At 52.5% G+C, this 13,673-nt stretch overlaps 1 protein-coding gene and 1 non-coding gene across 2 annotated transcripts; both read left to right on the forward strand.

Annotated features, from left to right (window-relative positions):
• Nucleotides 1–9,531: 9,531 nt before the first annotated feature.
• SFTA2 (surfactant associated 2) lies at nucleotides 9,532–10,658 on the forward strand. Its single transcript, XM_020908924.2, has 3 exons — nucleotides 9,532–9,715; nucleotides 9,966–10,054; nucleotides 10,197–10,658. The coding sequence occupies exons 1-3, from the start codon at nucleotides 9,655–9,657 to the stop codon at nucleotides 10,281–10,283; spliced, it is 237 nt and encodes a 78-aa protein (XP_020764583.2). The 5' UTR covers nucleotides 9,532–9,654; the 3' UTR covers nucleotides 10,284–10,658.
• A 554-nt stretch (nucleotides 10,659–11,212) lies between these two features.
• Nucleotides 11,213–11,316, forward strand: LOC139031653 (U6 spliceosomal RNA). The gene has a single exon (XR_011484157.1). It is a non-coding gene; the product is annotated as a U6 spliceosomal RNA (small nuclear RNA).
• Nucleotides 11,317–13,673: the final 2,357 nt, after the last annotated feature.

Genomic DNA, 13,673 nt, shown 5'->3' on the forward strand with positions numbered 1-13,673 from the left:
CCTCAGATCGAAATCTTAAACAAATGGAACTGCCCCACCTCACAGGGGTGCCCTGATAACGGGAGACCACAGCGGCTTCGTCATGGAGCAGGGAGCATGGGTGTCTACCCAAGGGGTGGGATCTGGGGGCAGGGAAAGGCAACTGGGAGGGACCGACTCCTGCCCCAGCCCCAGCAGAGGTTGAAGGGGTTGGGTGGGTGGCGTCCAGGGTTCTGGGCTGGTGGGGAGCAGACGGTGTCTTCTAGAAAGACTGAGATCTGGCTGGGGCGGGATGGGGAGGGGGACGGTTGCATGCCTGGGTTTGGGGAGAGATTCAAATTCTGATTCTTCTTCAGCTGCACCCTCCCCTTCTCCCTTCTCTTACATCAGGCCAGCTCTCCACACCCCTTACTCACACATGGTCACTCTTTTTGCCCTGGGTGGAGCTGCCCATGAGTATGAGGTGAAAGAGCAGAGACGTGCGAAAGCCCTCCAGTGGCTGGCTCCTGCAAAGACAGGTGCTTCCAGGTGTCTAAAGATGACAAATCAAGAAGTGGGGACAGTGGGGACGGAGCCAAGGCAGACACGGAACCCCAGGGACTGACGTATCCCTCAGCAGGGGTGGCAGCCGGTCCAGGCCACCCAGAGGCACTGAAGCCAGGGTCTTTGGCAGAGATGCTCAGCAGACAGATGCTCAGCAGACACTCCCCAGCCCCCTCCTCTCCCACCTCAGCACAGCCAATGGCAGGCCGCTGCTGTCTCTGCCTGCAAGCCCTCTTTCACCCCTAAACAGAAATACAGACCGCTCATGTTTAGGAGCTCCCTGGAGTCTCCCTTTCCCCTATGTCCTGATTCCCTGCCTGAAGCAAACGTTAGCTCAGAGGTTGTCAAAATTCATACACTGCGCTCCCAGGAGACAGTGCCTGGGGCTGGCATAGGGGGAGGACGGGCTCCCTGGGATTCTAAGGAGAGAGGAAGCTGTGGGTCTGGGGGTCTTCTTGGGTCACCGCCCCTATTGCTCACTTAATTTCTTCAAGGTGGGTCTCTACTGGGGAGTCAACAGCCTGCTGGCGAGGTCTTTGCCATGATCGCTGCTGCAGCCCCAGCACCAGGGCCAGGGCCTGGCACATGGGACGCGATCAATTGTGTTGACTCGGCTGAATGGAGTGGAAGCCAGGGCTAGCTCCTACCTCTGGGGGCGAGTGGAGCAGGCAGAGGGGGCGGAGAGGGCCGGACCTGGAGGGCAGGGCACCAGGGCCCTGGGGCCGCGGGGCTCATGGGAGGACTAGAGGGCCGAACTTGTGAATCCATCTCAGTATTGGTATGATTGGTCCCTAGGACCTAGGCAGGGCTGGAATGGAAGGAAAGAGGAGAGGCCACCTGCTCATTAACACAATTAGTGGGAGAGTAATTAGGCTCCATGGAGTCAGACCAAAGCCTGACTGCTCGGAACTGGGCAGCCTGCCTCCCAGGCAATGCGTCCTGCAGGGTGGGGAGACTGAGGCAGAGGTAGACCTCCTCTGCCTCTCCATCTGGATCCGAGAGGGACTGAAAATCCGCCTTTCCACTAATCTGGCCCCACCTCCATGCGTTCCTTCAGGTACCCAGGTTTCCAGGAAAGTGGTTCTCAACAAGGAGGGGCAACTTTGCCCCCTGGGGACATGTGGCAATGTCTAGAGACAACCTTGTCCCACCTTGGAGGAGGTTGCTCTTGGCATCCAGTGGGTAGAGGCCAGAGGGGCTGCTGGCCATCCTGCAAGGCACAAGACAGCCCCACGGCTAAGAACTCTCCAGCTCACATCAGTATTGTTCAGGTTGAGACTCTCTGCCTTCGCTGTGTAAATAAACATTCCCCATTCTCTTTTAGCCACAACGTCCCCCAGAGGACGCACACACCAGAGGTGGAGGAACCTAGAGGTATGTGCAGGCTCTTGATGTCAGAAGAAGTTGTTGTGTCTGAGCTATAATAGGTGTGTGTACATGAGGGCTGTCATGTCCGACTCCTTTGCAACCCCATGGACTGCAACCCACCAGGTTCCTCTGTCTATGGGATTCTCCAGGCAAGAATACTGGAGTAGGTTGTCATTTCCTCCTCCAGGGGATCTTCCTGACCCAGGGATCAAACCTGTGTCACTTGCATCTCCTACGTTGGCAGGAGATTCTATACCACTGCACCACCTGGGTTGAGAGGGTCACAAAACAACCCTACCAGCTACTGATGTCTGAGCTGTTCTGGGTACAGAGAAACATGCTGAGCACCTTACCTTGTTGTAACCTATGAGGTTAGCAATGTCAGCCTCATTTTACAGCTTGAGAATGAACAAACTCGATTCAGGGAAGTGATTTAAATGCCCAAGGTCACACGTCTGGTAAGAGGCAGAGACCAGACCTGGCCAGTACCTGTCCAACGGCGAAGCCCATGCACTTGGGCAAATACACAATGGCTGGGAGACCAGGGGAGCGCTACTGTTTTATTTAGCAAGAGTCATGTCCACCACCCACCTGGAGTGGTCTAGGCAGGGGGCGTCACAGAACAGGGTTCCTCACCTGTACTGAGGTAAGAGAATTGAAGGTCTCAAGAGGGTCAGAAGCCAGCCCAAGGGGGCTCCTTATAGAAAGGGGGACCCCCATGCTGTTCCCCAGGGGTCCCAAGCAAAGTGTCCTCAGCTAAGTTCTCTGATAGCTGGGGAAGAGGATGGGAACAGGAAGAAAGGGTGAGGAGAGGAGGGTCCAACCACCCAGATCGGGATTCCATGTAGGCTGGAAGACCCCTGGAGACCATGGTGCTCTGGTCGTTTCTTCAACAGATGAGAAAACTGCATCAGAGTCTTGAGTAACTTGAGTGAGTCTGCTCAGGGAAGGAAGGAGGAAGGCCATCGGGAGAGGGGCATAGGCGATCCCGGCCGCGCCCCTTCACTTGCCGGAGTAGCGCTGGCTAGTGGCCTCGTGATGGCAGCCATAAGGGGTCACAGAGCCACAACCACACCCCATATTCATCTCCTTCCGGAACTCGCAGGCCTGTGAGAGGAAGGATGGATAGGAAGGGTTAACTAAACTTCCCAGCCCTCAGCTCTCCCCATGGACTGCCGCCTCCCTCAACAACTCAGGCTCTCAGAGCTCCTCTTTCTGCAAAAACAGTAATGATAATGAACCAGACTAATTTGCTGAGCACTTACTATGTGCCAAGCACCTAAGCAGTTTACATGTGTAAGCTCATTTTACCCCCCAACAGCCCTTTGAGATGGAATTCTATCAATATCATTCTCATTTTATCCAGGATTCAATTACCTCATCAGTAGAATAAGAGACACTTATATTGCTTATATCACAGGGCTGCTGTGAGCTAAAATATGTACAATACCTGGCACAGAAAAAGTGCTATTTGTGTCCATTATTACTTATTGAGTAATACGGAACACAGAGAGGCTGAGTAAATTGCACAAGGTCACACAGCTGTAATGACAGAGCCAGGATTCAAAACCCAAGTTATAATGTAATTCCATAAAGTTGACTCTTCACTGCCTAGAGCTGAATGTAGTGCCTCCTTGGGCTGGTCAGCCTGCAGCGTTCCCCTGCCTCTCCTTCAGTGGCCCCAACACACCATCCCTTCCCAATCAAAGTTGCCTCTCAACCACCCAGACTGTGGTCCTTTTTCCCCTTATCCCTCCCTAAGTGTGGTAAGCTTCATTTTCCCCTGAAGCCCCTGTCCTTCTGGGGCACCAGGGCCCAGCCCCACTGGCCTCAGGGACTCACACATTTGGACCACAGCTTCACTCACCTTTTTGATACCATACAGTAGGCTGACAATTGCTGCCACCAAAGACAGAGTGATCAACACGATGGCCCAGTCGGGGACAGAGCCCTTCTCCTGTGGCTTCAGGCCTGAGGACCAGAGAGGGACAGTGATCTAGGCAGGTGGGACCTCAATCCCCCGACTCCCCACTGCCCTCTGTAACTTTGCATCTTTCCTTCTGTGACTCTGATGTCTACGTGACTCTGAGACCACGTTGCTCGGTGGAGTTCTGTCTTGTCATCTTGGGAACAGAATTTCAGTGGAGGGGGTTTCAAAGGGCATCACACCAAACCTTACTCACTTCTTTCCTAACACCTGTGGATGTGTCTGTCAGTCTCTAAAGTCCTCACTGACATCCATGCCTCTCCATCTTTCTGAACCTTCCTCCATATTCCAGGCTGTTGTTATACCTCTCTCGTCTGCAATGCCTCTGCACTCTGACAGTCTCTCGGAAAGTCTCTCAGCTTATTCAGAGGCTGCCCCTTTCTCCTTCCTCACCACCCCACCCTGACTCTGATCTTTAAGGGGAACCAGAACCAGTCCTCTTGTTTTCCCTTCGCTCATTTCCTGCCCTCAGACTGCCTGGTGGGGAGACTTGGATTGAACGGGAGGGAGGGGGGAGACGGAGGAGGAGGACAGAATCTCGGGAGGGGATACTTGTTGCCCGGCAAAGGCAAGTTGGGCCACGAGGAATAAAGTTGAAAACCTTTTGAGGAAGAGATCCGGTAACAGCCATCCAGCTTCTGGTCTGACCAGAGGCTTGAGGGGCACTGGAACCCTTTGAAGAACTGGAGATGTTCTTAGGTGTACTCAAAACACAGAAGAAAGCAGGCCTTAAGCCTGTCCCTACAATGGCAACCCACTCCAGTATTCTTGCCTAGAGAATTCCATGGACAGAGGAGCCTGGTGGGCTACAGTCCATGGGGTTGCAAAGAGTTGGAAACGACTGAATGATGAACACTTTCACACTTTCACACTCCTCTCCAGGAGCTGGGATGCCTGCCGGTCAGTGACCCAGTGCAAACAAGAGCGCCTTACTGGTCGGGATGCTGAGCCCAGAGGAGGCGGTGGCTGCTTCAGCTGTAGTGGCTGCGGAACCGCTTGAGACAGCCACACCTGGTGTGGAAGCCCCAGGCACGGGTAAGGCAGTTCCCAGGGCTGTTGTTGGGGAGACAGATCCTAGAAGCGCAGAGGGGAAAACAGGTGGAGATCTGAGCAAGAACAGAAGCAGAAATTCCATCCACTGCCCTCTCAGTTGAAATCCTGGCAAGTGTTTGGTAAATAAAAATAAAAGGACTGAGAAAAGCTAAGACAGTCTTAAAAACAGAAGTGGATGGCTTATACTACCAGACCTTAAGACTGGCTGCAAAGCTGCAGACATTAAGAACTGTGGCCCTGGAGTAAGAATAGACAGAAGAGAGCCCAGAAATAGACTTGGTCACTTTACTTTCAATAAAGGGACTCACACATTTCAATGGTGGGGAGAGAGGAAGAGTCTTTGAAATGAATGGTTCCAGGGCAACTGGTTATTTGTAAGAGGAAAAAAGGGATCTTGACCCCTACCTCACTCCATACACAGAAATTAATCTGAGATATGTCATAGGCTTAAATTTGAAAGCTAAGATTCTTAGATTCAAAGATTCTAAATTTGAAATTAAAGTTTCTGGAAGAATGCATCGGAGAATATTTTCATGACCTTGAAGTAGACAAAAAAAAAAAGTCTTAGGCAGGATATAAAAAACACTAACTACAAGAGAAAAAGTTGATAAGTTGAAAAGCAGAAGGGGGTCCTTTGTATAGCTACCAAAGCCAGGACTGCTTCAGTGAGGCTCTGGGAGCTAACGATTTATTCTTGGCTGAGCACAGGAAGCCCCCACCCAGAGCTGCAGGCAAAGCCAAAGAGCTCTTCAGAGATGGCCTGAGCAACAGAAGTGTCACCTGGCAACGCTGATGCTGCTCCTGATGGGCTCCCAGAAATGGTTGGAGTTAAAGTCTGAGGATTACTGGGCAAAGCCCCAGGTGTTGAAGAAACTGTAGAGAAACTCACAGAGACAGTGGAAAGACCAGCAGAGATATCCCCAGAGACAGTAGAGAGGCCAGCAGAGACAGTGGGGAGACCTGCAGAGACAGTGGGGAGACCTGCAGAGACAGTGGGGAGACCAGCAGAGACAGTAGGGAGACCTGCAGAGACATCCCCAGAGACAGTGGGGAGACCTGCAGAGACAGTGGGGAGACCAGCAGAGACAGTAGGGAGACTTGCAGAGACAGTAGGGAGACCAGCAGAGACATCCCCAGAGACAGTAGGGAGACTTGCAGAGACAGTAGGGAGACCTGCAGAGACAGTGGGGAGACCAGCAGAGACAGTGGGGAGACCAGCAGAGACATCCCCAGAGACAGTAGGGAGATTTGCAGAGACAGTAGGGAGACCTGCAGAGACAGTGGGGAGACCAGCAGAGACATCCCCAGAGACAGTAGGGAGACTTGCAGAGACAGTGGGGAGACCTGCAGAGACAGTGGGGAGACCAGCAGAGACAGTGGGGAGACCAGCAGAGACATCCCCAGAGACAGTAGGGAGATTTGCAGAGACAGTAGGGAGACCTGCAGAGACAGTGGGGAGACCAGCAGAGACATCCCCAGAGACAGTAGGGAGACTTGCAGAGACAGTAGGGAGACCTGCAGAGACAGTGGGGAGACCAGCAGAGACAGTAGGGAGACCAGCAGAGACGGTAGGGAGACCAGCAGAGACATCCCCAGAGACAGTAGGGAGATTTGCAGAGACAGTAGGGAGACCTGCAGAGACAGTGGGGAGACCAGCAGAGACAGTGGGGAGACCAGCAGAGACATCCCCAGAGACAGTAGGGAGATTTGCAGAGACAGTAGGGAGACCTGCAGAGACAGTGGGGAGACCAGCAGAGACATCCCCAGAGACAGTAGGGAGACTTGCAGAGACAGTGGGGAGACCTGCAGAGACAGTGGGGAGACCAGCAGAGACAGTAGGGAGACCAGCAGAGACGGTAGGGAGACCAGCAGAGACATCCCCAGAGACAGTAGGGAGATTTGCAGAGACAGTAGGGAGACCTGCAGAGACAGTGGGGAGACCAGCAGAGACATCCCCAGAGACAGTAGGGAGACTTGCAGAGACAGTGGGGAGACCTGCAGAGACAGTGGGGAGACCAGCAGAGACGGTAGGGAGACCAGCAGAGACAGTAGGGAGACCAGCAGAGACGGTAGGGAGACCAGCAGAGACATCCCCAGAGTCAGTAGGGAGACTTGCAGAGACAGTAGGGAGACCTGCAGAGACAGTGGGGAGACCAGCAGAGACAGTGGGGAGACCAGCAGAGACATCCCCAGAGACAGTAGGGAGACTTGCAGAGACAGTGGGGAGACCTGCAGCGATGGTGGGGAGACCAGCAGAGACGGTGGGGAGACCTCCAGAGTTAGCTGTCCCCGATGGGATCAGCAGAGCTGTTGGCAGAAGAAAGATGAGAAGATGGAGTTAGAAGAGCTGGCCCTCTCCCTGGATCCTGAGTCCACATCTTGCCCTCTACACCCCCCGTGCTCACCGTAGCCAGTGAAGGCCTGAAGGCCCAGGAGCAGCACCAGTGCGGCAGCCATGATGCCCGCTGAGATGCGCTTCCAGGACTGTCTCCCTGGCTCTTTAAAGGCTTTAAGGCCCTATTAGAAGGCTCAGGAGAGCCAGGTGTGCCAGGGCCTCCATCAACACCAGGATCTTCATTCCCAGGGAGAGGCCACCCAACTGTCCCCAGGGGATTAACCTGTCCCAGCTTGATCCCAGGAAGCACTGGGCGAGGGGGAGAGTGAATAAGAGCCTGAGGATTCTCCTTCCAGGTCCTCAGGCTCTTTCCGGGTTCAGGATCTAACCCCCAGGTCAGAGTCAGTCCCCAGTCCAGACCTTCTCTGAAGGGGAGAGACCCAGGTCTCCTATCCCAAGGTCCTCATGCTCCTAGAAATATGACCGTGGGTGGAGGGTGAGGTATATGGGTCCCTAGGGGATGCAGCGGGTGGAGAATGACTGATGCTGACCTCACCCGACTCTTAGAAGAGTCCAGGGCAGGGCAGGAGGGTGAACATCTGAACCATCCCTCCTTCACAGTGACTGCAGCCCATAGAACTTTCCATTCCTTTGGTGGAGAAGGAGTGAGGAGAGGAGAGGGGCACCAGGCAAGACAATCATCTGTTCAGGGGCAGTGGGATGAGCAAGTTCAGAACCCAGCTCTGAATCCACTGCGCTGGAATCCACCACTTCCAAGCTGTGCACTCTCGGGTGAGTCATGTGACCTATCAAAGTCTTCGCCCCTAAAACTGGGGTAAGGCAGTATCTACTTCAGAGGGCCATAATAAGGATTAAAGGAAATAATGTTTCTAAGGTGCCCAGCACACAGCAGCCTCAGCTATGATGACATGGAAAGAGGAGCGCCCGCTGGAAAAGGCAGAGGCACACTCCCACTCTCCCCTTAGAAAAGGACTCAGATACCCTGAAGCACCTGTGTTCCCCGTTCTTCCCTGCTGCTCCTGCCTCCTATGTCTGATGGTCCTTTTGTCCATGAATTCCTCCCAGTCTGGGCTCCCTGCTGTCCAGTACACGTCTGAGAGCCCCTGGGTTGCCCGTTATTTACATTCATGGTATAGACAGTGTCCCCCTTCATCTCTCCATCTTGCTGGTCCTGCTTTTGGCTTTTCTCCCTGACTCTACCCTGTACCCTGTCTCCATCCCTCTGCTCAGGGGCCCACTGGTTTTGGGGGGAAGGGAGAGAAGACATATAGGGAGGCAACTAAGATGATAAAAGGGCATGTGCCCATGTGTATTCTAGAAGGTTTACACGACTAGTTTGTCAGTCTGTTGAGCTTATCCCTGTGTCTGGCTAATGACAGCCTGGTCTGTGTCTAATCTCTCTGCTACTGACTTACTGTGTGACCTTAATAAGTCATTTACCCTCTCTGAGCCTTAGTTTCCTATTTTTTTAAAGAGAGAGGGTAGGGACTTCCCTCGTGGTTCAGAGGCTAAGACCACACTCCCAACGCAGGGGGCCTGGAGTTTGATCCCTAGTCAGGGAACTAGATCCCATATGCCACAACTAAGACCCAGTGCAGTCAAATAAAATAAATAAAGAAGAAAGAAAGAAGGTAAACTAGACAGGTCACAAATTCCCTCTACATCCTGTCTTTGTGTTTGCCATTCTGAGTGACTTGGGAAAGGGCTTTGGCTGGGAGGATGAAGGGATTTCTTTTGCGTGAGCACACAAGGCAGGACGTGGTGGGGATATTTGATGAAACTGCGTCTCCGCCCAAGTAGCTAGGATATGTTAGACTAAAACAAAAATATTCAAAGGTGAAAGTTCCCCCTCACCCAGAAAGTCACTGCGGCTGAGGGAGCAGGACACTTGGGTTTGGGGAGAACTCCGTGTAATCTGCCCCTCCCTTTCGGGTCCACATTCCTGAGCCCTTGGGTGGCATGGCCGATAGAAATTAATCACAGTTAATAATTAATCCCTAAAGAGCAATGAGAAGCCCAGGCGTGGGTGAGGCCCAGACACCAGCACAAAGGGACGCCTCCCCAACTTCCCTCCCTGGGGCACACACTCCCTCTCAAGCTTTGAGACGTGGGGGAGAAGTGGGACATGGGATTGAGGAAAGGGGACCGCCCTCCCTTTCCCCAACAGCCCAGTGAATGGCCCTCTCCTGGGTCCTCAGAGCCTTATTGAGAGAACTGGAAAATCCAGTTGCCCAGCCCCCCTCCCATCACCCCACGGGCACCATTGCTGGGACTGAGTAGGGAGCAGGAAGGCAGGCCCGGTGAGGAGAGGCCAGCGGGCCTTCAGACATCTCTTCCACCATCTGAGAAGCGAGGGGATAGAGCCGCGATGGGGACTGGGCTGCCCCTCGTCCTCCTCCTGACCCTTGTCGGCAGCTCACAGGGGGCAGGTGAGTCTGGAGCACAACACACCTGGTCCCCAAGACAAGAAGAGGCCAAGAGGGGGTGAGAGAGAGATGGAGGCACCCTAGTCCTGAGGTCCTCAGGGCTCAGGGCTGAACTGCAGCAAGAGGGTCTGGGAGGGCATCGTCTGGAAGGGGTGAAAGACCTCGGGTTGGGGTGGGGTAGGAGGTGCGCCTGCACCCCTGAGGGAGCCTGTTCCTGGCAGCTGGGTTCTCAGCTGTGCATCTGGATCCCTAGGGCCGGGAATGACTTTGCAACTGAAGTTGAAGAACTCCCTTCTGGCAAATTCCTCCTACAATTCCAGCTTCCTGGACTTTCTCCAGAAGGTAGCCCTTTGGGAGGGAAACAGAGGGGGCTGTGTGAACTTGGAGTGCGTTTCTGAGTCGGTTTGGTTTGGGCGGCTGGCCGCCCCCAGGTATGAGTGAGAGCCATCTTACACCTCACCCTCTGGCCCTCTGTCTCCCTCAGTTCTGCCTCCTCCTCCACCTCCCCGTGGGGACCAACGTCACCCTGCATCAAGCAGGGTCCTCACAGCACGTCACCTGCAGAGTCTGAGAGCAGCCGAAGCCTGTGCCCTTCTTGGCTGGGGCCTCCGGTCCCCGGGGAGCAGGCGCCATGCCCTGACCCTGTCTTCCAGCAGGACCTCACCCTGTTAAGTGGCAGTAAATATGCTGAATTCAATGACCTGACTTTGTGGGTTCATGGGCGGAGGGGCTGGCAGGAAAAGGGAACTGGATACTCAAGTGTCTGACTCTCCCTTGTTAAGCAGAGGGTTTCCCCAGTGGATGCACTCTCTCTTAACATCATGCCAAAGGCCTACTTGGGGACACACACACACACACACACGCACACGCACGCACGCACGCGCGTGCACGTGCACTTCAGGTTGAGTTCCTCAGAGCACCTGGGAATAAAGGAAAGGAACCTTTACTGAATTCCTGCTTTGTTCCAGGCAAGAGGCTTTCCCATGTCAACACCTGCAGCAGGTTCCCATATAGCATAATAGATCTCATTATCCCATTTTACCGATGAGGAAATCGAGGCTTAAAAGATGGTAAGTCACTTATTTGAGTTCCATTAGCAATGGAGATGTCTGACACCAAGCAAATGCCTTGGCTTAAGCAAGATTTTAATTTCCTCTCCCTTTGCTTATGCTTTGGGGCTGGGGGCTCAGGAACCTCAGGCAGGGATGTGGGCAGAACACGCCCAGTCAGGGTAGCAGGTGGGGTGGGGGAACGTTGATGTGAGAGATGAGGGGTTCAGCTTGTGAGAGGATGGCCAGCCTGGCAGAATAGGAGGGGAGACAGCATGGAACCTATGGGAACATGTAATACCACAGGCCCACGCTTATGTCCTAGATGAGTTTCTTATTCTCCTAGAACTTCTTTTTTTTTTTCTGCTCTGGGTATTAGGTGAGGCATGTGGGATCTAGTTCCCTGGTCAGGGATCAAACCCAGGCCCCCAGATCAGAAGCTCCAAGTCTGGTGCTTGCTTTGGCAGCACATATACTAACATTGGAACGATACAGAGATTATCATGGCCCCTGTGCAAGGATGACATGCAAATTCGTGAAGTGTTCCTTATTTTTATTCATGTTGAGGTTTGACAGAAAACAACAAAATTCTGTAAAGTAATTATCCTTCAATTAAAAAAAGATTTTAAAAGCCATTAAAAAAAAGAAGCTCAAAGTCTGTTAAGACTGGACCAGCGAAGTCCCAGTCTCCATTGCTTTACCAGCAAAATGAGGATAATGGTAGTACCTGCTTCCTTGAATTGTCTTGAGGATTCCATGGATAGGCTACTGAGGACACTTGCCATGGTACCTGTCAGATAAGTGGGTCTGGATGGTAGGAAATTTTATTAGGGTGGAAACCTGGCCCCGGTATAAAAGTCTTAGTCTCCTAGGGCTCTGCCTTCCCCTGCTTTTCCTTTTTTTTTTTTTTTTTGGCTGCAGGAGCCCAGTTCCCAGATCAGGGGTGGAACCTGGGCCCCTTGCAGTGGAAACACAGAGTCCCAACCAATGGACCACCAGGGAAGTCCCACCTCCTGCTGTTTTTAAGGCAGGTACTCATCTTACTCCACACTCAAGATGCTCTTGACTTCTTACTGGCTGACTCTAAATGCAAGCATGCAGCCCAGGCTTGACCATGAAGGGCTATTGGTGTGATTGCTTCCTGCTCTCCACAGTTCCTGTCCTACCAACCTGCTCCAACCCCGCACAGCACCACCACCACATGAAACTAGAGACTGGCTCCTTTGGAGCAAGGGAAAGGTAACATTCCAAATGGAGTATCCCTGAAGATAAGAAGGCATGACAAAATGAAATTTCTTTCGTTTCCTTGACAACTGTCCTGGGACTATTACCCCTGGAAGAGGAGAGGTAGCTGGGGGCTCTGTAGGACCCCAGTATTTCATGACTGACCTCTAGGCTGCACCAGTGGGCAGGTGGGTCAGGTGAATAGACCCCAAACAAGTTGAGGGATTGAATGTCTGGATCTCCAAAAGGATGGAGGAGCAGACAGTGCACTGTTTTTGTTGCTTAATTTTTATTTATTTTACGTGTATTTTTCTGACTGTCTCTGCTAGAATCAAAGTAAAAAAAAAAGGGTAAGTGTAGTCACTCAGTTGTGTCAGGACTCTTTGTGACCCATGGACTCCTCTGTGCATGGAATTCTCTAGGCAAGAATACTGGAGTGGGTTGCTATCCCCTTTTCCAGGGAATCTTCCTGGCTCAGGGATCGAACCTGGGTCTCCTGCATTGCAGGCAGATTCTTTACCATCTGAGCCACAAGGGAAGCCTAAATCAAAGTACAAAAGAGCAAAGATTTTTGTTTCTCTCATTGATAAATCCAAGGGTTCAGAATAGAGCCCAGCCTGTAATAGGTGCTCAAGAAAAAGGAAGGTGCTCACTCCCTCCTTTTCCTTCCCCTCTGGTGGGATGTGGTATACTGGTGGGAGCATTCCTTAGACCCAGAGTTGGGAAGAGTGTATTAAGATGGCAGGAAAGTAAGATCAAAAGGGATACGGACTCCTCCATTGCAGAGTCCTGCACTGCTTCTGCCCAGCAAAAGAAACACCTATCTCATCTAAGCCATTATCTTTGTTGCTTTTTAAAAATCACTCTTATTTTTTATTTTTTAATTGAAGTATAGCTGATTCATAATATTAGTTTCAGATGTACAACATAGTGATTCAATATTTTTATAGATTAGCCACTACTATCTCTGAAGCTTGGTTACCGCAGGCAGATAACTGGCACCTAACTTACTGGGCTGAACTCCAGTAATTCCAGCTGATACTGTGGACTAATTCCTTTTATTCCCTGAGCAAGTCTCTTCAACTCTAAAATGGAGCAAACACCCGCCTCATGAGGTTCTCAGGAGGAATAAATGGCACCACAGAAGATCCAGCCAGGCCCAGCACACACAGTAGGTTCTCAGAGCTGCTGGACAGAATGTCACTTGGGTGGCAGGCCCCTGAATTCCACCAATGGGACAAGGTGTGTAAGGTGGCTAGGAGGGCGTCTGTGTGTTTCTGTGTACCCCTGTCTGAGGCTGGGCGGTGTGTCCCTAGCACTGTGGTCTCAAGATACACAGAAGTGGGAGGAACTCAATCCCCAGCACAGCCTGCAGCTCCCCAGGCCTGTGGGAAGTCCCCCATCCCCTCAGCATCTCTGGAAATAAGGCCAAGAAGCAGGGAAGCTCCCTTTTGGTGAAAAGCAGAGGAGAAAGAGCCTACAGAAGTTGGACCACTGTCAGTAAGTGCAGGAAGTAAGTGGAACCCGGGTCACTGTGCTCAGGTCCTACTTGAGAGCATCTCGCCCGTCCAATGAGGGAGGCCCTGCCCAGCACCCACACTCCCACCATGGCCCAGAGCACTAGGAGGCTGCCCCCCTTTTCCCAGACCAGAGTGTCAGGAACAACCAAGAGGCAGGAAAGTCATGGC

Source organism: Odocoileus virginianus, chromosome 27 (genome assembly GCF_023699985.2).
Source record: "Odocoileus virginianus isolate 20LAN1187 ecotype Illinois chromosome 27, Ovbor_1.2, whole genome shotgun sequence".
NCBI classification, from domain to species: Eukaryota; Metazoa; Chordata; class Mammalia; order Artiodactyla; family Cervidae; genus Odocoileus; species Odocoileus virginianus.